This window comes from Rana temporaria, chromosome 13 (assembly GCF_905171775.1).
Source record: "Rana temporaria chromosome 13, aRanTem1.1, whole genome shotgun sequence".
In the NCBI taxonomy this organism is placed as follows: Eukaryota; Metazoa; Chordata; class Amphibia; order Anura; family Ranidae; genus Rana; species Rana temporaria.
The window spans coordinates 32,439,849-32,461,742 of record NC_053501.1 but is presented as its reverse complement, the minus strand read 5'-3'; the positions used below and the strand labels follow the sequence as shown (position 1 = coordinate 32,461,742).

General features: G+C 44.6%; 1 protein-coding gene across 1 annotated transcript in view; it reads right to left on the bottom strand.

The window, feature by feature from the left end:
* Positions 1-711: 711 nt before the first annotated feature.
* ESR2 (estrogen receptor 2) overlaps positions 712-21,894 on the bottom strand; it is a 43,608-nt gene continuing 22,425 nt past the window's right edge. Inside the window, exons 7-9 of the mRNA XM_040332578.1 lie at positions 11,304-11,437; positions 8,678-8,858; positions 712-1,356 (exon numbers count right to left, since the gene is read on the bottom strand). Coding sequence (XP_040188512.1) covers positions 1,179-1,356; positions 8,678-8,858; positions 11,304-11,437 — 493 coding nt within the window. The 3' untranslated portion in view covers positions 712-1,178. The remainder of the gene's footprint in view (positions 1,357-8,677; positions 8,859-11,303; positions 11,438-21,894) is intronic.

Here is a 21,894-nt window from a genome sequence, read left to right as displayed (position 1 = left end):
CTTTGCTGTGCAAATCGTGCTGTGCCAACCTCTGCAACATATCAAAAATCAAAATGCATCCCCTTCTTAACCAACGACACCACAAAGCTTTTAATTCACTCCCTGGTTTTCTCTTGCCTCGACTACTGCAACTTCACCTCATTGGCTTACCTTTACATAGGTTATCTCCTGTCATCCATCATGAACGCTGCTGCCAGACTCATCCAGCTTACTAACTAACTGTTCAGAGTCTGCTGCTTCTCTCTGCCGATCCCTCCTTTAGCTTCTACTCACTCAATTAATACAATTAAAAATATAAACAACTTACAAAGCCATCCACAACTCTGCCCCCAGCTACATCACTAACCTTTTTACAAAATAGCACACCATTCTCTTCCTTATAAGACCTCCAACTCCCTCGTCACCTCCCATGCTCACCTCCAGGACGTTTCTAAAGCCTCTCCCATCCTCTGGAACTCCTTACCCCAATCTGTCCATCTTCTACTCTATTCACCTTTAGGTGTTCCCTGAAAACCCATCCCTGACTCAATAGTTGTCCAACTCAGCATCTAATATGGTCACCTGAGAAGTTTGTAGTTCACTTTTTAAAAGGGTTTTAAGCTTTCATTATTCAAGCCAATGTATTTTTCAGTTGAGCAAATGGCAATGAATATCAGTTAAGGTTCTAAGCAGCACATATCAACAATTGTCTCAGACACAGTTAGGAAAATCTCCAGCATCATTTTCATGTTTAATCTGTATTCAATAATTATCTTTACATGGGTAAAATAAGGTTGCCACCTGTTTTATTGATAGGGCTTGTTGCCATCATTATTAACAGGAAAGACAAGTAATAAAACAAACAAAAAACACTAAGGACAGTGTACCCCCACAAAAATGGCAACTCCAGGTACAAGCCTTGGCTCCGCCATTATAAATATGTACAAATCAAGTGCATGCAAATTGAAACTCACCTGAGAATCCGATATAAAATTATCTGCTTGTATTAACTATACAAAGTACATTCCTATCTTAATTGGAATTTGGGAATTTTTGTCCATTTGTAATACAGAACAAAAAAAAAAACGGTTTTCAGCACATAGAAGAAAGCTTCATTATCGCCTTGTAAAAAGTCAAGTAAATGTTTGTAGGCTTTGTTCAGTCATCATTTTTTCACATTAGTTACAGAGCTTGGCCAGTCACTGAGGTGGCTGGGAGCTGGTGTCCCTACCGTCTGCTTTGGCACAGTAGCTGGCAGCTGCCATCGGCTTTCTATGGTCCCGGAGTGTGTGCGCATTCAGCATCTCTAGCAGCAGGTCATAGACAGGTACCACGTTCTTACACTTCATGCTAAGCAGATGCTCCATCCCTTTGTTACTGAAAACAACAAGGAACAAGTTTTAGGTGTGTTGTATACAGATATTTTAGCAACATATAGAAATTTTTTTATTTTTCCTCTTTGGAGGAGACCATAAGATTTGTTCCAATGTTCTTAAACCTGCAAAATCTTCAAGAAAAATGTATTGGAAAAGAAAACGTTTTTTAAAAGTTGGCACATACTGTAAACCTAGGGACTCAGGGCTGTCTTAATGAGAGGGCACACCCGGGCACTGCCCAGGGGCCCCAGCTGCATGGGGGGGGGCCTGCACTTTTCTCAAAGAAGCTGATCCTTGAGCCTGGAGGCACCACCAGCGATCACAGCAGCTGATTTAGGCTTCATACACATGGCCACAAGAGGGCGTATAGCATGCATGGAGTGCAAATAACTGCAGCATTCAGCCTTCAATTGCAATGAATGGCTGAACTAGGGGCATCTTTTCTTGGGCCACCCCACGCAATTTTTCTTTCCACCTGCTAAATAGCAGCTAGACTCAAAATCGGTTGTGGCCTGAGAAAAATATCCTCTTATTTTCTGTAGTGTCTACAGGAAAGGATGGAAAGCCTAATCTCCAGAATGGAATACAGATGGCAAAAATAAGGGGCAGGTTTTAACCATCCCCTACTTAAAAAAAATAAAAAAAAATAAAACAAAAGTTTGGGTTTTTTATATAAATATTAATAGGACAACCTCTATATTTAAAGAAAGGGCTTTTTAACAGCACAGATTTGTGGTTAACACACATTACGAGCTGGTGCATTTATTGTAAATGACAACCCAACACCCCTTCAAAATGCAAGTGTGCTACAATGCATGGTGTCCTGTGCGTTGCGCCTCACAAAATTGCAGCTCATTTAAATTTCCTGGAAGTCGAGGTGCAATTCAGTCTATTCATTTTGCATGAGCGGAAACTTGCAGCATGCCGCACTATGCAACAATGCGTGCATAGCAGTATATTGCATTGTGGTGTGAATGGACCTCAAAAGCATCGCACTGTATCCTTCAGTGTGTTCCAATGGCAGACACTCATAAGGGGTGCAGTCCCCCTAATTCATGCACCCGTCCCCCGCAAAAATTTCAATGGGGTTTTTTATTTTATTTGAAGCACATGCCTCAGAGCCTAAAGGCTTTAATTGGCTAATAAAAGGGTGGGCTTGGGGCGCACCCACTTGTGTGACATTAGCAAATTAATATTCGCTAAGGTCTTCCTGCTTCTCCTCCTGGCCAATCAGGAAGTGGGTCCTGAGACCCTATTGGCGGGAGTCCTAAGACTCAATTGGGCAGGAGGAGAAGCAACCGCCGGAACTTGGGTGGAGATGCAGGGGGGGAGGCCGCCGAAGCCATGACCTGGATGGGCCTGGTAGGCATGAGAAACGGTAATCGATCGAGCGTCAAGAGGGGGGGGGGGGGGGGGAGGGGCCAGGTTTGTTTGATGCCCCCCCCCCCCCAAAAAAATAAAAAATTCATGAGTACCAGCCACCACTGGTGTGTTCGAAATTGCTATGTCTTGCAAAATTGCCAGCTGCAGCCACTTCTTAGGGCTCATTCACACCAACTGTGCCGAGCTCTGCTGATCAATGCAGGTTCAAAACAAGACCACATAGAAAACAATTGCTCTCTATGTGCACTACAAGTGCGTTGCAATGTACTGTTGTGCATACAGTTTAATGAAGTGGGTTTTTTTTAAACATGAAATTAAAGCAGGTATTAAACCCCAAAAAATGTATTATATTGCAGTTTATCAATTGTTCGGTGTGGTGGCTGTATTAGTTTTATTTTTTAGTCTTTATTTTCACCTGGTACTCCAGCCAGTTTCTGTTATTTTTCAACTTCTTTTTACAGCCCAAGCTGTCCAAAAAAATAAAAATAAAAAGATACTATTACTTAAAGGGTCACTAAAGGATTTTTTTTTTTTAGCTAAATAGCTTCCTTTACCTTACTGCAGTCCTGGTTTCATGTCCTCATTGCTCTGATGTTGCTGTAAAACTGTTAGTTGGGGGTTCAGCTTTGTTAGTGAAATTCACTTAAATCTGCTAGTCCATCCAAAACAACCCTCTGCACAAATTAACAACATTGCTGTCCAAAGGGGTCTCTCTTGCTCCTCCATCCAGAGTGGAGACAATAAGTGTGTGACCGGCTGGATCACCAAGTGAAAATAAACAACAACACAATAAAAAACACACAGGTAAATGGGCCTGTTAGCAATTACATGCAGGAGACCCAGCAGCGGTTCCTGGCGATTAGCTGCAGACAGAAGCCCATTGAAAACAATGGGAGGCCGCCAGCTCCCACAGCTACTGCTGCTTGGATGCAGACTGTTGTAGGGGGCGAGAGGGCTGCATACAGGCCATATTAATAGTAAACCTGCCACGTCCACCTTATACAAAAGCCACATATGTGTTGCCCATAGCAACCACAGTCTATTTTTTACAGCAAGTCAAATAATTAACTGCCCAACCTCAGACAGTTTTTTGATAAGGTGAAGAAATGTTAGAATCTGAGGTATTACTGCTGTCTATGTCTTCCCATCCCAGAGATCCCTGTTCCCCTTATTCTTGTGTCACAGGGATAAAAAAAAATATTGGAGTCGCAGAAACAAAACAAACACTCTTAAGAGCCCATTTACCATAGCTTTGCCATCTGAGGAGCATCCCACCTTTAGAGGGCGTCTGACATAATACCTCCTTACCGCCTGTTTTAACCCCCCCAAAAACCTTTACCACTGTGCTGGGGCAGTTGCAGCTGGGCCCCATTTACTGGGATGGGTTGCATTCAGCAGGCAGTGCGGAGGACAAGAAGGTAGGGGATTACAAATTATAAGTAGGGGGTCACATGTGTACACCCCCCTCATGTGCTGGCTTTGCAGCTTATGGGGGAGCAGTAAAAACACAACTCATATGTTTACCCCCAACTAGAAGCTCTATCAGATTTGGTGTGTCCTCTTTTCACAATGACATCCGTTTCTCTCAATTTCTTGTCTTACTTTAATTTTTTTTTTTTTTTTTTTTTTTTACATAAATAAATCTTCTTAATGGAGTCAAAGACAGCAATACAAATAATTTTACCCTATCCAAAACCAAGAGCTAGAGCTTAGCATATGGCAGGCACAGAGAACTTGTTAGAACTCAACACTTATCATACATTTAGCATTTCAATTAGCCTTTTGATTAAACTTAAAATCACAACTTTAGAATATATGGCAAAAACAACTAAACTACTGCTGAAGAGGTAGAGAAGTCATGTAAGTCCATTTCTTACCTTAGCCTGGCACTGAGTAGTGACTCACAGGTGAGTGTGATGAAATGACAGAGAGAGGCTCAGGTGTTTCATTATATGTGACTACCTCTATTTGAATCATTAACTCCTTTCTGACAGCCATAAGGATGGTTATGGTATTCAGAATATTCAATATTCCTGTGTAGCCAGGCACCTGGCTAACTAACAGGAGCAAATTAGGACACTGAAGTGCAGTCACTGTAGATCTGAGGGGAAGATCTGACATGAGGGGAAGCTCTGCTGATTGTATTATCCAATCATGTGCAAGCTAAAAAAATAACATTGTATCTGTCAACTGTCATTGAAAAAAACACTTTCTCTTTGGGAATTGTCACCCATCACTCCAATAACTTTCATAGCAGAGTCCTTCCTCAAAACTACATCTCCCACAGTTCACTGCAGCCTGCCCCAAAGTCTCTCAAGTTCTTTATGCTCGCTGACTCGCTCTCCTGACTAGAGGCCGGATAATGTTAACTGAGTTAGCATAAAAGTCTGGTGGAAGCACCCAATGGGGGTTATTTACAAAATTCAAATCCACTTTGCGCTACAAGTGCAAAGTGCACTTTAAATTGCACTGAAAAAGTGCAGTCGCTGTAGATCAGAGGGGGACATGCAAGGAAAAGAAAAAAAAAATGTTTTACACTGAGCTTAACTACTTCAATACAGGGCACTTTCACCCCTTCCTGCCCAGGACAATTTTCAGCTTTCAGCGCTGTCACACTTTGAATGACAATTGCATGTTCATGCAACACTGTACCCAAACAAAATTTGTATAATTTTCTTCCCACAGCTTTCTTTTGGTGGTATTTGATAATTTCTAGGGTTTTTATTTTTTGCTAAACAAACCAACATTTTGGGGGGAAAAAAAGATTTTCTTTGTTTCTGTCATAAAAATTATTGGCACTGACAGGTGGCACTGATGGGCAGCACTGATGATTAGGTACTGATTAGTTACTGACAGGAATTACTGATTGGCAGTGGCACTGTGGTGGGCTCTGATTGGCACTGTGGTGGGCACTAATTGGTACTGTGGTGGGCATTGGCAGACTTTATTATGGGGGCACTGCTGGATACTGATTTTTAGCTGATTGGCAGATCTGAGGGGGCTGTGCTGATGATCATTGTGCTGATTATCAGCACAGACCCCCCCTCTGACAGGGAGAGCTGACGATCAGCTCTCCCTGTCAGCGCGAACCAAGGAATGACGTTTACCGTAACTTCCTGGTTCACGGGAATATCAGCTGTGATTGGTCACAGAGCAATTGCACAGAGCAGGCAAGTATAGAGATATTTGTTATTTTTGTACACATTTTTTTTTCCTTTAAAATCGTTTTAACAAAGGACTTGGGGCCTGTTCACACCAGACGCAGTTCCGGGTACTTTTTTCTGCACAAAATGCATGCACAGTGTTTTCCATGTATTCCAATGGCTCTAGTTGGCTCTAGTTCACACCATGCAGTCAGTTTCCGGTCAGTTTCTGCACCGGAAACTGACTGCATGGTGTGAACTAGAGCCATTTGAATACATGGAAAACACTGTGGCCCAGATTCTCATAGAATCGCCTATCTTTAGGCGGGCGTAGCACATCTGAGATACACTACGCCGCCGTAACTTAGAGCGGCATGTCCCGTATTCTCAAAGAACTTGCGCTTTAAGTTACGCCGGCGTAGTGTAACTGGGCCGGCGTAAGCTCGCCTAATTCAAATGTGGAAGTGGTGGGCGTGTTTTATTGAAATTAATCGTGACCCCACGTATTTGACGCTTTTTTCGAACGGCGCATGCGCAGTATCTTGTCGAATTTTCAAATTAAATTGCGCCCGCTCAATGCCTAGTCGACGTGAACGTAACTTATGTCCAGCCCCATTCACGGACGACTTACACAAACGAGGTAAAACATGAAAAATTTTACGCTGTTCCGAAGTCCATACCTAACATGGTACGCCTCATAGAGCAGGGGTAACTTTACGCCCAAAAAAGCCTAACATAAACGACGTAAAAAAATGCGCCGGCCGCACGTACGTTTTAAGAATCGGTGTATCTAGCTCATTACCATATTCAACGCGTTAATCGACGGAAGCGCCACCTATATGCAACTTGGATACGACGGCGTAAGAGACTTACGCCGGTCGGATCTAAGACAAATCTATGCGTAACTGATTCTAAGAATCAGGCGCATAGATACGACGCCTCAAACTCAGAGTTACGACGGCGTATCTGGAGATACGCCGGTGTAACTCCTACGAGAATCTGGGCCATTGCATGCATTTTTAGTGCAAAAAAAATGCACACGAAACTGTGTCTGGTGTGAACTGGCCCTTACACTATTTCACATGTTTATTAATGTTTAGGGCAGTGCAGTGGTTTAGTGGATGTACTTATGCCTTGAAGCACTGGGATTCCTTGTTTGAATCTTGGCTTGGACACTATCTGTATGGGAGAGTTCTGTGCTTGCATGGGTGTTCTCCCACACTCCAAAGAAATGCAAGTAGGTTAAATGGCTCCTGTCTAAATTGGTCCTAATATTTGTGTATGGTAAATCAACTTCTTTTTCAACCACAGTGGCCATATATGAATCGAAATTTGACCAGTCCCTGCTGAAATTTCTATCCATGTATGGACAGTTTAATTGAATAAAATGCCTATTTAAGTCAAGGTAAAATAACAGGTACATTTAAATGACCACCCACTAATATATTTACCTTTCATTCACTATCCCCGGTAGGGGTTGGTTCTTTCACATGGGGACAGAAAGAAGATCCTTAACCTTGTGTCAGGGGCGGACTGAAATCTCATGGGGCCCCCGGGCAATAGAAGATTATGGGGCCCCTGGGCTTACAGATGGCCACCACGCCAGGAGGCAGTGCAGAGGCGGGGCAGCTAAAATCGTGGGATTTTCACCTTAAAAGCATGTCGGTTTCGGGCATATCAGGGACAGATGTAAAAAAAACATAGATTTTTACATACAGGGCCGGATTCATGTAGCTCAGCGGATCTTTAGATCCGCTAGATCTACCTGGTTTACGATCCGCCGGTGCAATTTAGCGAGGCTAGTGCATGATTCATAAAGCACTCACCTCGCAAAAAGCACCGTTGGATCGTAACTCCCCCCGGCGGAATGCAAATTCCGCGGCTAGGGGGAGTGTACAATTTAAATCAGGCGAGTTCCCGCGCCGATTTAACTGCGCATGCGCCGCCGGCGAAAAAGCCTAGTGCGCATGCTCCAAATGACGTCGCTAGGACGTCATTGTTAGCGGCGGGTATGTCAATTGCGGCCATCGGGATTCCTGATCGACTTACGCAAACGACGTAAAAAATGTAAAACTCGGCGCGGGAACGTCGGCCATACTTAACATTAGCTACCCCTCATATTAGCAGGGGTAGCTATCCGCCGGAAAAAGCCGAACGCAAACGACGTTGAAAAAGAGAGACGGGCGGGCGTACGGACGTGAATCGGCGGTTTTCCTCATTTGCATATGCGACGTGTAAAAAAAAGCGACGACACCTAGCGGCCGGCGGGAGATTACAGCCTAAGATTCGACTGGTGTAAGTCACTTACACCAGTCGGATCTAAGGGAGATCTATGCGGAACTGATTCTTATGAATCAGTCGCATAGCTCCGACCGTGGGATCTCACAGATCCGACCGTCGGGTCTCACAGATACGGCGGCGGATCAGGAGATCCGCCGGCGTATCTATTGATGAATCTGGCCCACTGTCCCTGGTTTTACTGAGCCTGGCATCCCTGATGGGGCCCCCTAGTGGCATGGGGCCCTCGGGCAGTGCCCGAGTGACTCAATGGTCAGTCCGCCCCTGCCTTGTGTATGTCTAGTCATACTGACATGCAGCTTACATTGGACTGTTTTGACTTGACTTCAGCAAACAAATTAGACAGCAAACAAAAGGCTGGACTTTAAGGAAAAGTTCAATCTTGTTCATCTTTCCCAAAGTAACCATGTGAAATTTATTCTCCCTGTCAATTCACCCCTTCCTGTGTGCGTTTTAAAGGGCTAAAGTTGAGGGTTTGTATGAACTGTGTGATTGTACCTGGCATGCCGCACATGGGAAAGCAGCATCAGTAAGTTGGCCAAGCGGGAGGACTGCTGCCGGAAGGGAATTCCACTCTTGGCTATGACCCAGACCAGTCCATCAGTGACTGTGTTTAAGAGGTGGTGCAGTTTCCTGCTGCTGTCCGATTCCTCCTCAGAACTTGATAGTGGAAACATGTCTGTGAGCGATACAAAGCAAAAATGGCTTACAATATTATAAAGAAGTGTCATTTTTTTCGTTTTGCATATAATACACATAGGGCATCATACTATTTAACACTTGGCACCATTATGGGGTGCAGGTAATCAATTTTCTAGTATGCTTATAAACATAGGCGTGCGCACAGGGAATGCCAGGTGTGCCCAGGCACACCCTAATCACCCTGTGCAGCACAGATTTCCTCTACTGCCCTCGCACCCATCTTTCCCCCTGCAGTGCTGCCAGCTTCCCTCCTCTCCTATCGGCTGTTGCTGCTGGAATGTTTTAGAAGTTGGGAAGAGGCCAGTAAATATGTAATTTAATGGCATCATGCCTCACCATATACAGTTTTAGAAAGCAGATTATTGTTTGTAATTCTATTTCAATGTTTCATAATTTAAGGTCCTGCCAGGAACAGCACTTCCTGAAGCAGGCTGACAACATTAAGCCACTGCCTTGCAATTTAAAGCAGCATGGTCAGCCTGCGGTTAATGGCAGGTAAAAAACTAGGAAACGTTGCTACGAATTTCTGCCTACCTTAAGTGGGCTTTAACACTGGCAGTTCATGTAGTGAACAGATGATCACTGTTATTGTCTCTCACAGCAGTCACGTGCATGTAGGGAGGTTGCCTACTGTGTTCATGTTAGCCAGATTAGTGTAGCTCAGTGTTTCTCAACTCCAAGAAATAGGGAAAGGATGTTCTGTCATGCTGTGTTTATCATGCTGAACCTTTAGTAAAAGCTATTAACTGCACAAAGCTGGGTCTGAAGTTATTCAAGGCGCACACCCACAAGCGTCTGAGTCTACTGCTGCACACCAAAGGTTCTAGTATCATCACAGCAACCAAAGGTTAACTGCAACCAGTCGTTGGCATGGTACCTAGTAAGATGGCGGGTTATCCGGTTGTGAGGGGGTCCGGTGTTACGGCTTCCTCCCTAGCTGTCTGTTTCTGTCTGTCCCCAGGAGCAGATTAGCATTATCGAAAGTCTCGGCCTGATCACTGGGTACGGGAGAACAAACGTTAAGTGAGCACGTATGGGGTCCGTGCTATGTGCTCGGCGGGACCCCATTCTGTTACCAGGAGTGAGGTATGCTGACTGGTGTAGTGGGCATAGGCTCTGCGTGTTCCTCCTAATGCAACACAAGGCCCTATTCAAGTGTGTAGAATACGGGACGCTATCCTTAGAAGAACTCTAATTAACACTACACACAATTTGACTGCCTCAATGTTTGACTTTCGCATGACCGCAGTCCTTGTTTGGTCCCGGCACTAATGAGCATGCCTTCAGGCAAGGTGTAATCCCTCTGTTATAACAACTGACCCTTCTTGCCACCTGGTGTAGCCCAGAAGAACCCACCACGTAGTAGGACTCCTGTGTGACCCACACTTGGCACCCAATGAGTTAATGGGGAGAAGTTCTTCCTCTTGGCGCTAAGAAGAGAGGGAGAGCAGAGCATCTCTATCTGAGTATTCACCTGCCAGTGGGGATGCAAGCCTGAGACTAAGAGTTAGGACACCAGGGGCAGCACAGCACTGCCCACATCAGAGATCCTTTACCGCTGCTGCACAAAGGTTAGAGCATCCACTCACCCTCTGCTTCCCACAGCTGATCACCAGGCTTTCAGGAAAAGATTGAGGGGGCCCCCTTCTACAGTGAGCATCCACAGCAGCATACTAGGAACTTGTGAGAGAGATATCCACCCATTATTGACACTGCTAGCAGAGAGTGAGCCACTGAGCGCAAGACACCAAGTGTATCCAATCCATACAGCAGCCATACTGCACCCTATACCGCACTTATTCCAGACCTAGGGGGCAGATCCACAAAACCGTTACGCCGGCCTATCTCTTGATACGCCGGCGTAATTTTAAAATTTCCCGCGTCGTATCTTTGTTTTGTATCCACAAAACAAGATACAATGGCATCTGGGATCCATCCGACAGGCGTACGTCTAAGGCCCCGTACACACGAGGAGACATGTCTCCTGGGAGCTTTTGGTCTGATGTGTGTACACACCATCAGACCAAAATCCCCGCGGACAGAGAACGCGGTGACGTAGAAGACACCGACGTTCTCAAACATGGAAGTGCAATGCTTCCACGCATGCGTCAAATCAATTCGACGCATGCGCGGGATTTCGGGACGCTGGTTACACGTCATAACCAGCGGACATGTCCGATTAGGTGTACCTTTACTAACTGGTTTGGTGCCTGTTTTCTTTGATATAGCACTACTGTTGGGTACTAAGTATTACTTTCAGGGATTTCCTGTGATATTGTATGTTTGTACACTCAACCTGGCGTGTCAGAAGGGCTGAGGTTCTTGAGAATGTTGAGGCAAAGAACAGGACCCATTCTATCCAGTGGTTCTTAAGGGGGTAGGGCTACAGACACAATCTACAGTATGGTGCACCTTTACTCACTAGAATTCAGCAGGATCATGACCTTCAGGCAAAGGTACTCTCTGTGTTGCAGTTTTAGCTCTCGAAATCTTGAAGTTGTAGCCAGTAGCATGTCAAAGATTTCCAAAATTCCTTCCACGCATTTGCCTTCATCCCTGTAAATACAAAAATCAGTCTTCACCCACTGCTTCCACACTGTGCCAAGAGTAAATCCTACTGACCTCTCTCTAACTTTATTTACCGCAAGGTAAACGACAGGCAGGGCCGATCCTAGGCAGGGTGCTTTGCACCCAGGCGCCTGCAGAGGTGGGGGAGCCGATGTGTATACACACACGAAAGTGCCTCAAAGAAGCTACTTGCAGGAAATTTTTGGACGTCCCACAAGCACACCGCTCCAGTGTGAAAGCACCCGGGCTCTCACACTGGGATTGCAGATGAGGCTTTTTTTAGGAGCTATTTTTAATGCTAAAGTGCCTGAAAAAACCCTCCAGTGTAAAAGGGGTCTAATGGTCCATCTTCTGTACTTTGTCTGCAGTCTCTGACCATCTCCTATATCATGGAAAAGAAAATTTTGCGCCAATCTAGTTAATAACATTCAAGTCCATTGTGAACAACACAAATAAATAAATAAAAAGTCCAAAAATTAGTGAAGTTCTTGTGACAAACAACACCCAGTGCACCGATATTGATAGTGAGCCACCACCACACGGACAGAGGCTTACCAGATGGTAGGTAAATAAAAGCATTGTTATACAATCCACAGCAGGATATCCAGATAGCATGGACACACACAGGGTGGGATCAGGCATACAGCTCATCCACGGAGGGATGTGGTTGAATCAGCACAGACAAAAACCTCTAAGACCTTTCCAGGGAGCTCAGCAGTGTGTCATGTAGAAAAGAAAGCCGCACATGGTGTAATACGTCCAACGTTGTTTATTTAAAACAGGTTAAAATCTACTTACATCCATAAAATGTAACAGCAGCATAAAAGAGATGCCGGCCGGCATGGATAGGAGCCCTCCTCCTCGTACAAACGCGATGACGTCACTGCACGCCGTACCCAGACGCGTTTCGTTATACGATAACTTTTTCAATGGGTTATACGATCCCCATCTCCTGTACTATGTCTGCAGTCTCTAATCATCTCCTGTACTATGTCTGCAGTCTCTGACCATCTCCTGTACTACGTCTGCAGTCTCTGACCATCTCCTGTATCATGTCTGCAGTCTCTAATCATCTCCTGTACCATGTCTGCAGTCTCTGACTGTCTCCTGTACTATGTCTGCAGTCTCTGACCATCTCCTGTAACATGTCTGTAGTATGTCTGGGGGTCTTTATAACAGAAGCCCTCTCTGTGTCCATCAGAGAGGCCCCCCTCCAGGTCCCAATAAAGTACTTTGCTTCTCTTCCTGTATTTTTTTTATTGTTAAGAGATCATGTAAGGATCCCAGGGTAATGACTTTGTGGGGGAGCATTTCTGTGGTTGAGTCATTGCCATAGAAACATTTGTAAAGGGGAGGAGTTAGCAAAATGACCACACCCATGTGGGGGCGCCAGAAATATTTCTGCACCCAGGCGCCTGTGACCCTAGGATCGGCCCTGACGACAGGGTAAGCAAAAAGTATTAAGGGTGGACACAACCAGGCAAGCAGCATTTTTAGGAGGAGGTCAGCAATAGCGGCCACCATATTTTTCTAAGGACAGGTGCAATTATTTTTTATTTAGATAGAACCAATTAACAGAGTGCTTTACAGAGATCATTGAACAGTCCTTGCCCCAGAGTTGCGGGTTTACATAAAATATTTTTATAATTTTAACCCCTTGTGAAAAGGTTAGTTGCCTGTTTTTATATTATTCTTTTTTTTTTTGCTTTAAAGTGGTATTATATAAGCGTGTACATACTGTATCTTGTTTTGATTCTGGTCCTGTCTGGCCAGGTGATTCAGCAGCTCTGACTCCCCTGTATAGAGGAGCGCTTGACATTGACTGTGAATTCCCATTGCCATGATGCCACCTATAGACTCCCATGGTCTCCGCTCCCATGTAGCAGCTGCTCTCTGACACTGGGAAGCCAAAGCTACAGGATCATATGCAGTGGCAGCTCGTGTTCAATAACTCAGGGGGTGGGGACAGCAAACCACCACCCCCCGTGGGAGACAGACGACTTCCTTACCTTAGGAGGCAGATGTCCTGCATGGGATGACTCCAATCTCTTTAAGGCCCCATACTCACGACCAAACATGTCTGCTGAAACTGGCCCGCAGGCCAGTTTCAGCAGACATGTTTGGTCGTGTGTGGGCGCGAGCGGGCCGAATTCCACCAAACATTTGCCCGCCGGGCCTTTTCCCAGCAGACAAATATTCCTGGACTTGTTTTAAAACAGCCCGCTGGAATTCAGCCCGCTCGGACATGTACGGTCGTCAGTACAGACCTACCGTACATGTCCAGGCGCCCGCCGTCCCTCGCATGCGTCGAATGACTTCGACGCATGCGTGGAAGCATTTTAAAGGCGGGCCGCCCACGTCGCCGCGTCATTGTCGCGGCGACACCGCGTCATCGACGCGGCGACACCGCGGACACGCCCCGCGTATTGTTTACGCGCGGACTTCTGTACGATGGTGTGTACAACCATCGTACAGAAGCCCTCTGGCAGACATGTATGGTGAAAACGGTCCGACGGACCGCTTTCACCATACATGTTTGTCCGTGTGTACCCGGCCTTAGGGACCAGTGACATTATTACAGTCATCAGTGCTAAAAATATGCACTGTCACTGTACTAATGACACTGGCTCGGAAGGGGTTAACATCAGGGGCGATAAAATGGTTAAATGTAATACAGTGTAGTGGGGGAGGTGCTTTTACTGGTGGAAGGCATGAATTGATGTTCCTGCTGAAAAGGATCATAGGATTCAAGGCCTTCTGTACTGTCAGAACAGCAACCTGCCTTGTTTATATAGGCAGACTGACGTTCTGCCTGTGTACCAAACAATCAGCGGGTGCCTGCAGACATCAGGTCCATGGGTCCTGCTGCGTAAAATTACAGTAGGAGCGAGGTGCCAGGGGCGCGCACCCGTGCCAGATACCTGGAAGTGCAGGATCACATATATATATATATATATATATATATATATACACAGTACAGACCAAAAGTTTGGACACACCTTCTCATTCAAAGAGTTTTCTTTATTTTCATGACTATGAAAATTGTAGATTTACACTGAAGGCATCAAAACTATGAATTAACACATGTGGAATTATACATAACAAGAAGTGTGAAACAACTGAAAATATATTTCATATTCTAGGTTCTTCAAAGTAGCCACCTTTTGTAGCAGACACATCTCTAGAACTGTTAAGAGGAGACTGTGTGAATCAGGCCTTCATGGTAGAATATCTGCTAGGAAACCACTGCTAAAGAAAGGCAACAAGCAGAAGAGACTTGTTTGGGTAAAGAACACAAGGGATGGACATTAGACCGGTGGAAATCTGTGCTTTGGTCTGATGAGTCCAAACTTGAGATCTTTGGTTCCAACCCCAGTGTCTTTGTGCGACGCAGAAAAGGTGAACGGATGGACTCTACATGCCTGGTACCCATCGTGAAGCATGGAGGAGGAGGTGTGATGGTGTGGGGGTGCTTTGCTGGTGACACTGTTGGGGATTTATTCAAAATTGAAGGCATACTGAACCAGCATGGCTACCACAGCATCTTGCAGCGGCATGCTATTCCATCCGGTTTGCGTTTAGTTGGACCATCATTTATTTTTCATTAGGACAATGACCCCAAACACACCTCCAGGCTGTGTAAGGGCTATTTGACCAAGAAGGAGAGTGATGGGCTGCTGCGCCAGGTGACTACCTCTGGAAGCTCATCAAGAGAATGCCAAGAGTGTGCCAAGCAGTAATCAAAGCAAAAGGTGGCTACTTTGAAGAACCTAGAATATGAAATATATTTTCAGTTGTTTCACACTTTTTTGTTATGTATAATTCCACATGTGTTAATTCATAGTTTTCATGCCTTCAGTGTGAATCTACAATTTTCATAGTCATGAAAATAAAGAAAACTCTTTGAATGAGAAGGTGTGTCCAAACTTTTGGTCTGTACTATATATATATATATATATATATATATATATATATATATATATATATATATATATATATATATATATATATAAATATATATATACACATGTGATCCTGTGCAGTGCGGCCGTCCTGTAGCAGTAAATGTGCTTTATGGAGTGGTTGGCAAACTGTTAAATTGATCATTTGGGCCAAGGTGGCCAAAATTAATTAATTTTTTCATAAAAAATGCAGCTGCTGTGTGCTTTGTAATATACTGTAGTAACATTAGCTACATGCAGTAAATTATGCTGTGTTCTGGCAGCAGTAAAGGTAACTTCCGGTCTGATGCTGGAATTATAGTGTTACTAAACCCACAACAGTAAAATCAGTCTGTATATGCAGTAAAGCATGCTTGTTATACTCACTGTGGAACCTAAGGGGTTAATCATCTGCATTGTGTAAAAAGGCTGTTTGATTTTGTATGCACAGATCCTCCCTTCCTTCCACCGTCTCCTAATATTTTACTGATATCACAGAGCCTATGGAGTCAGCCTGCACATGCTCAGTTTGGTGTGCATTGCTAGACAGGTTTTTCATTTTTTTTTATTGGGAGAGTGCATGTGATCAGCACAGGGCCAATCAGCACTGCCCAGACAGAGGGTCAGGGGTCTTGCAGTCTCATAGGGCAGCCAGAAAACTCCTCCTACAAGCTCTAACCAGTGCTTGGCTGGACACTGATAGAAGTCACAAGACTGCTCTAACTACTGATGAGAAAAAGTATTTAGCAGTTTAAATTGACTAAAATAATTGCATTTCCATGTTCTGTGTACTGTGAGAGACCAGATATAGTGAATGCAGGGTGCTGGGTTTAGTAACACTTTAAAGAGTCACGCTGAGGACTTCTTTGCCATTCAGAAGAAGTCTTGTATTTTTATCAATGGATACAAAGATGCCTCTGATTGGATGAGGTGGAAATTGAGACATCATCCATCCGCCTCAGTCAATCAGTATCAGGATGCCTTGTATTCCATCTTGGCCCAGACAAATTTTTTTTTTTCCACAAGAAACCAGACAAATTATTTAAAGTGCACCAGAACCGGTAGTTTTACTTTAAACTTGATTGATGGCTGCAGCCTGCAAGAAGCAACAAGGGTGTTTCAGCATCACCAGCAGATGTGTTTCAGGAGCAACAGGTTATATATAATAAAAGGAGAAAGGTGGACTGGTGTACCCGACCACTAGGCAAGCTTGCAATACTACAGTACCTGTATGTATCTCAAGATTCGTTTTTAAGTTTGAATGACGTGTACCTTTAAATATTTCCAGTAATGTATGAGTGGCCTCAAATACATTATAATAAAATCAAAGCAGTAGCTAGTTTTAATCACAAAAAATGGTCTGCGATTTACCCAATGTTCCCTCCTTAAAAAGATGCCTTAATAAATATTTACTAAACAACAGCTGCCAAATCGGTTTTGACCTGCTTGTTAACTGCGCCGTGAGCTAGAATATTTTACATAATTCTCAGTCACAGGAGGGTTTACGGGAGGAAACCATTTACAAACAACCACAAAAAAAGGGAAAAAAATTATAATTTGCAAGTCATTCCAAAGAAATTGAAATATTTAGTGAAGAGCGGAGAGAGACGTGGTACATTTAGGAGCAAATTAAAAAATAATGAGTCAACTTGTACAGACTCTCACTGTTTAAACCTGTTTGAAGATTTGTTGTCCTGACACAGCGCCCTGGGTGTCAGGCACAAAATGTGTGTTTAAAAAGAATGTGATTTCAGCTGCAGGGCAATGGGTAAAAAAAAAACAAGTCTGAATTTGAAACCAAAACAACAACAAGGCCACGATTGTCTGCTAAAAAAAAAATGCATAAAAGAAGTTCCAGAAGTCTTTGAAAAACAATATTCTGGTACATGGTTTTAAAGCTGTCCTCAAACTTTATCAACAGTTCATGTTCTGTAGTTCTGAACGCCCAGGTGGTTTACCATGAACCTGTGATGACAGAAATATGGGAGATATCATCAGGGCAGCCATCAGGGGGGTACAGCCGATACAACTGTAAGGGGCCCTGAGACTGGAGGGTCCCACCCGGGCCAGAAGACGGGAGGACGGGTGAAGGGGAGCCGTGTTGTGCACTATAGAAATGATCTTGCAGCTTGTGCTGCTCTCTGTGTCATTGAGCTCAGACATCAAGCTCTTTACCGCCACATCTGGCTACTATGTGCATGTGCACTCCTAGTGAGAGCTGCCTGTACTGTGCCCCTCTGTGTCAGCAACATGTCAGCTTTGTGAAAACGAGCTAGGACTAGGTAGGAGGATATATACAGGTGTGGGGGGATGGCATATATACAGGTGTGGTGGGCTAGCATATATACAGGTGTGAGGGGGGATGGCATATAAAAAGGTGGGGGGCTGACATAAACAGGTGTGTGGGGGGTGACATATATACAGGATTGAGGGGGGGTCGTGTGTACAGGTGGGGGGAGGGGCTGGTGTGTGGATTAGATGGGATGGCCTGTGGGCAAGCCCTGGGCATTGTTGGTGGTCGGGCTCGGGGGGGGGGCCCAGGTCTAAAGCTGTGTAAGGGGCCCAAACGTTTCTTATGGATATCATTGCCAACTTTGTTGTTAACAGGTGCCAGGGCGGTCATACTATACAGATCCTGGCGTCAATGCCTTATGAGGAGCTAACCCATGATAAACATGTTCCAAGGGTAAGCAACCTCAGCCTCCAGCTGTGGTGAAACTACAAGTCCCATGAGACATTACAAGACCCTGACAATCACAGGCATGACTCGTAAAGGCATAAAGGGATCTGTAGTTTTACCACAGCTGGAGTGCCAAGGTTGCCTACCCCTGAAAAACAGTAAAGACCAAAAAGTCTGAGCTAAAAGTCAGGATAGAAAATCATGTTTATTTTAGTTTTAGTAACTTTTTAACTAAAGAAGACAAGATCAAAATGACAGGCCTAGAGCCTGCACCTTTAAATTATTTAAAATGCTCTCCTGTCTAGTTTTGTAGTTAAACACAGGCAACTGGGACCATGTCCCCTGGTTCATGCCCCATGTCACCGACCCACAGCATGCCTGCACCACTTCACAGTGCCTGTATTGTTCAAGTGCCATATCCTGGCAGAGCCAACGTTGGTGGCATGGTGCACAAAGCATGCCATCTAATTTCTCAGATAAGTAAGCACTGAGTCCTTTTGTATAGGACACTTTCTCTCTTAATCACCAGCAGTTTAAGAGCCAGTGTCTCTTCTACTGACATTAATGTAAGAGTCAGTGTTCCTCCTAGTGACACCATTTTAAAGGGCCAATTTACTTCTGCTGACTACCAATATAAGGGATTGTCTTACCCCCACTGTCTACCGATATAAAGGGACAGTCTTAGGCCCCTTTCACATTGAGGAGTTTTTCAGGCGGTACAGCGCTAATAATAGCGCTGCTATCCCGCCTGAAAAACTCCTTCACTGCAGACTCAATGTGAAAGCCCGAGGGCTTTCTCACTGAGGCGATGCGCTGGCGGGAGACAAAAAAATCTCATGTCTGCAGCATCTTTGGATTGGTGAGAGGAGCAGCATGTATACCACTCCTTCACTGCTCCTTCCCATTGAAAACAATGGGAAACCGCCGCAATACCGCCTGCAATGCGCCTTTATAGAGGCGCATTGCGGGCGGTATTAACCCTTTATCGGGGTTAATACCGCACCGCTAGCGGCTGATTCCTGCGGCAATCCCGGCGGTATAGCGCCGCTATTTTTAGAGGCGTTATACCGCCACCGCGGCTCCCGCCCCAGTCTGAAAGGGGCCTTATTCCCACTGTCCACCAATGTACTGCACTTAGATTGGCGCCTGTGTGCTTTATCCTCAGCAAGTCCATTTAGTTAAACTCATAGAAAAAACAAAAACAAACACACACAAATAGAAAACCTCCATATTCACAATCCTATACCCACAGTTGATCCAGACAACATAGGATACACTATCATGCGTTGTGGCGCTCCATATTAAAATAAATGGAGTATGTCTATGTTTTTATTGGCCTAGCATTATACATGATGACATATGAAAGCCTGCGACCAGTGGAGCAGCAAATGGAAGCCGCTTCATGGGACTGGTTGCACAGCGTGCTGAAAACCTGCTGTCTGAAGTGAAATTCTAAAGCAAGGCACGATAATGCACAGGAGGTCGCAACTCATATACCGTATGTTACTGGGATCCTAAGTTTAAGGTTTAGGGGTACTTTACCTTGCCATTATTTGCCGGGCTATTCCCAAATAAATTGTGAATTGTGCAATAAATTTACACATAATAATAACAGTGTTATGGGACAGTACTCACATGCCAGGCAAACAATACTTTTTGTTTGCATTCATTATGGCCTCACACAGTGAGAAGAAAATGGACTGTTAGTGCCAAGATGTGCTTTTTACTCTGGGTAAGAAGCAAAGGACGTGTGAGAGCTCCTAAGAGACATTAGTTCCCATTTCATTAAAACTGTCCCAAGTTATAAGGCTTCACACCTTTAATAATTGTATTATGAGCCAGAAAATATCTCACTGATGTGAAAATGGACAGGGCTTAATGAATGTTTGGAGGATTGTGTTAAGATTCTTTTCTACGGCGCATGCGTGGGAGCTCCTAAGATGGCAACTTAGGCCCGGAGCTCCGCTCACCGCCCGCCGAACGACGCTAATAACCGGGGATTCAGACCCGATACGAGTGGAAGATTGACATCCGTGGGTTGCGGATACATTAGAGAACTAGTAAATGCCGTGCAAATACTTCAGAGGAGGCAAGAAACATAATAAGGAGCCTGTTAAAAAACGGACCCTTTTCAAGATGGCCGCCATACCTCAGAAGCGCACACAGAAAGCAGCTGAGGCCTCCTCATCTAACAGGCAAGTTATGTCTCCTATGCTGGCTACATCTTTACCTCAGTCACCAAGGGCCAGATTCACAGACATTTGCGGTGGCGTAACGTATCGCATTTACGTTACACCGCCGCAAGTTTTACGGGCAAGTGCTTGATTCACAAAGCACTTGCCTGTAAAGTTGCGGCGGTGTAGCGTAAATCCCTCCGGTGCAAGCCCGCCTAATTCAAATGGGGCGTGGATCATTTAAATTAGGCGCATTCCCGCGCCGAACGTACTGCGCATGCTCCGTTTTGAAATTTCCCGCCGTGCTTTGCGCTAAATGACGTCGCACCGACGTAATTTTTTGAACGTCGAGGTGAGTTACGTCCTTTCCTTTTCACGGACGACTTGTACACAAAAAAAAATATTTTTAAATTCGACGCGGGAACGACGGCCATACTTTAACATGGCAAGTCTAACTTTAGACCACAAAATAGCAGCTTTAACTATACGCCGGGAAAAGCCGACTAGCGACGACGTAAGAGAATGCAACGGCCGCGCGTACCTTCGTGAATCGCCGGAAAAAGCTAATTAGCATACCCGACGCGGAAAATGATGCAAACTCCACCCAGCGGGCGCCGAAGTATTACACCTACGATCCGAAGGCGTACGAAGCCGTACGCCTGTCGGATCGAAGCCCAAATCAGTTGTATCTTGGTTTGAGGATTCAAACTAAAGATACGATGCGGCAAATTTGAAAATACGCCGGAGTATCAGTAGATACTGCGGCGTACTTCTTCTGTGAATCTGGCCCCAAGTTCTGACACTTGCCCTACTTTATCTCCCCCTGCACTGAAGGAAAGGGAGAATCATATGGAAGCTGTGCACTTAACCCCTGTGGAAGTTTCCCCACATAATCCTGTCCATATGGTTACAAAAGCTGAACAGGCTCTTGATGTTACCTTTAATGTTTCTGAACTTTTTACTAGAATATCTGAAATGCTGGACAAAGGATTAGCACAGAATGCTGAAAGTATGACTGGGGAAATTAAGGCTGACTTTCAGTGTCTTGGAAACAGAATTGAAAATATTGAACACAAATTGGATGTTAATATAGCAAGAACTGATCAGAATGCTGATCATTTACAATTCATGCAGGAACAGCTTGAAGCGGCACAGGCAAGGATTGATGATCTCGAAAATAGATCAAGAAGAGATAACTTTAGGGTCAGAGGAATACCAGAATCCATCGTCGATGTTAACTCGGCTATACAGGACATTATTAAAATCCTGATACCATCTATTCCAGCTCACAAGCTGGAACTGGACCAAGCACATAGGTCTCTGGGACCAATTAGAAAAGATGGTTTGCCAAGGGATGTGGTAGTAAAACCACATTATTACTCAAATAATACAAAGGAGGATATAATGAAAATTGAAAAGGTCTCGCCAACAAGAGCAGTTACAATACCAAGGCGCCACTATCCAAATATTTTCAGATATTTTCCCATACACAAAACAAAGAAGAAGAGCAATGAAGCCTTTGTTAGCAGCCCTATTGAAGAAAGACATAAGATATAAATGGGCATTTCCTTTTGCACCAAAATTTTCCTTCAATGGCAAACATTATGTGGTTCATAATTTTCAGGAAGGTGAAAGACTGTTGATGGATCT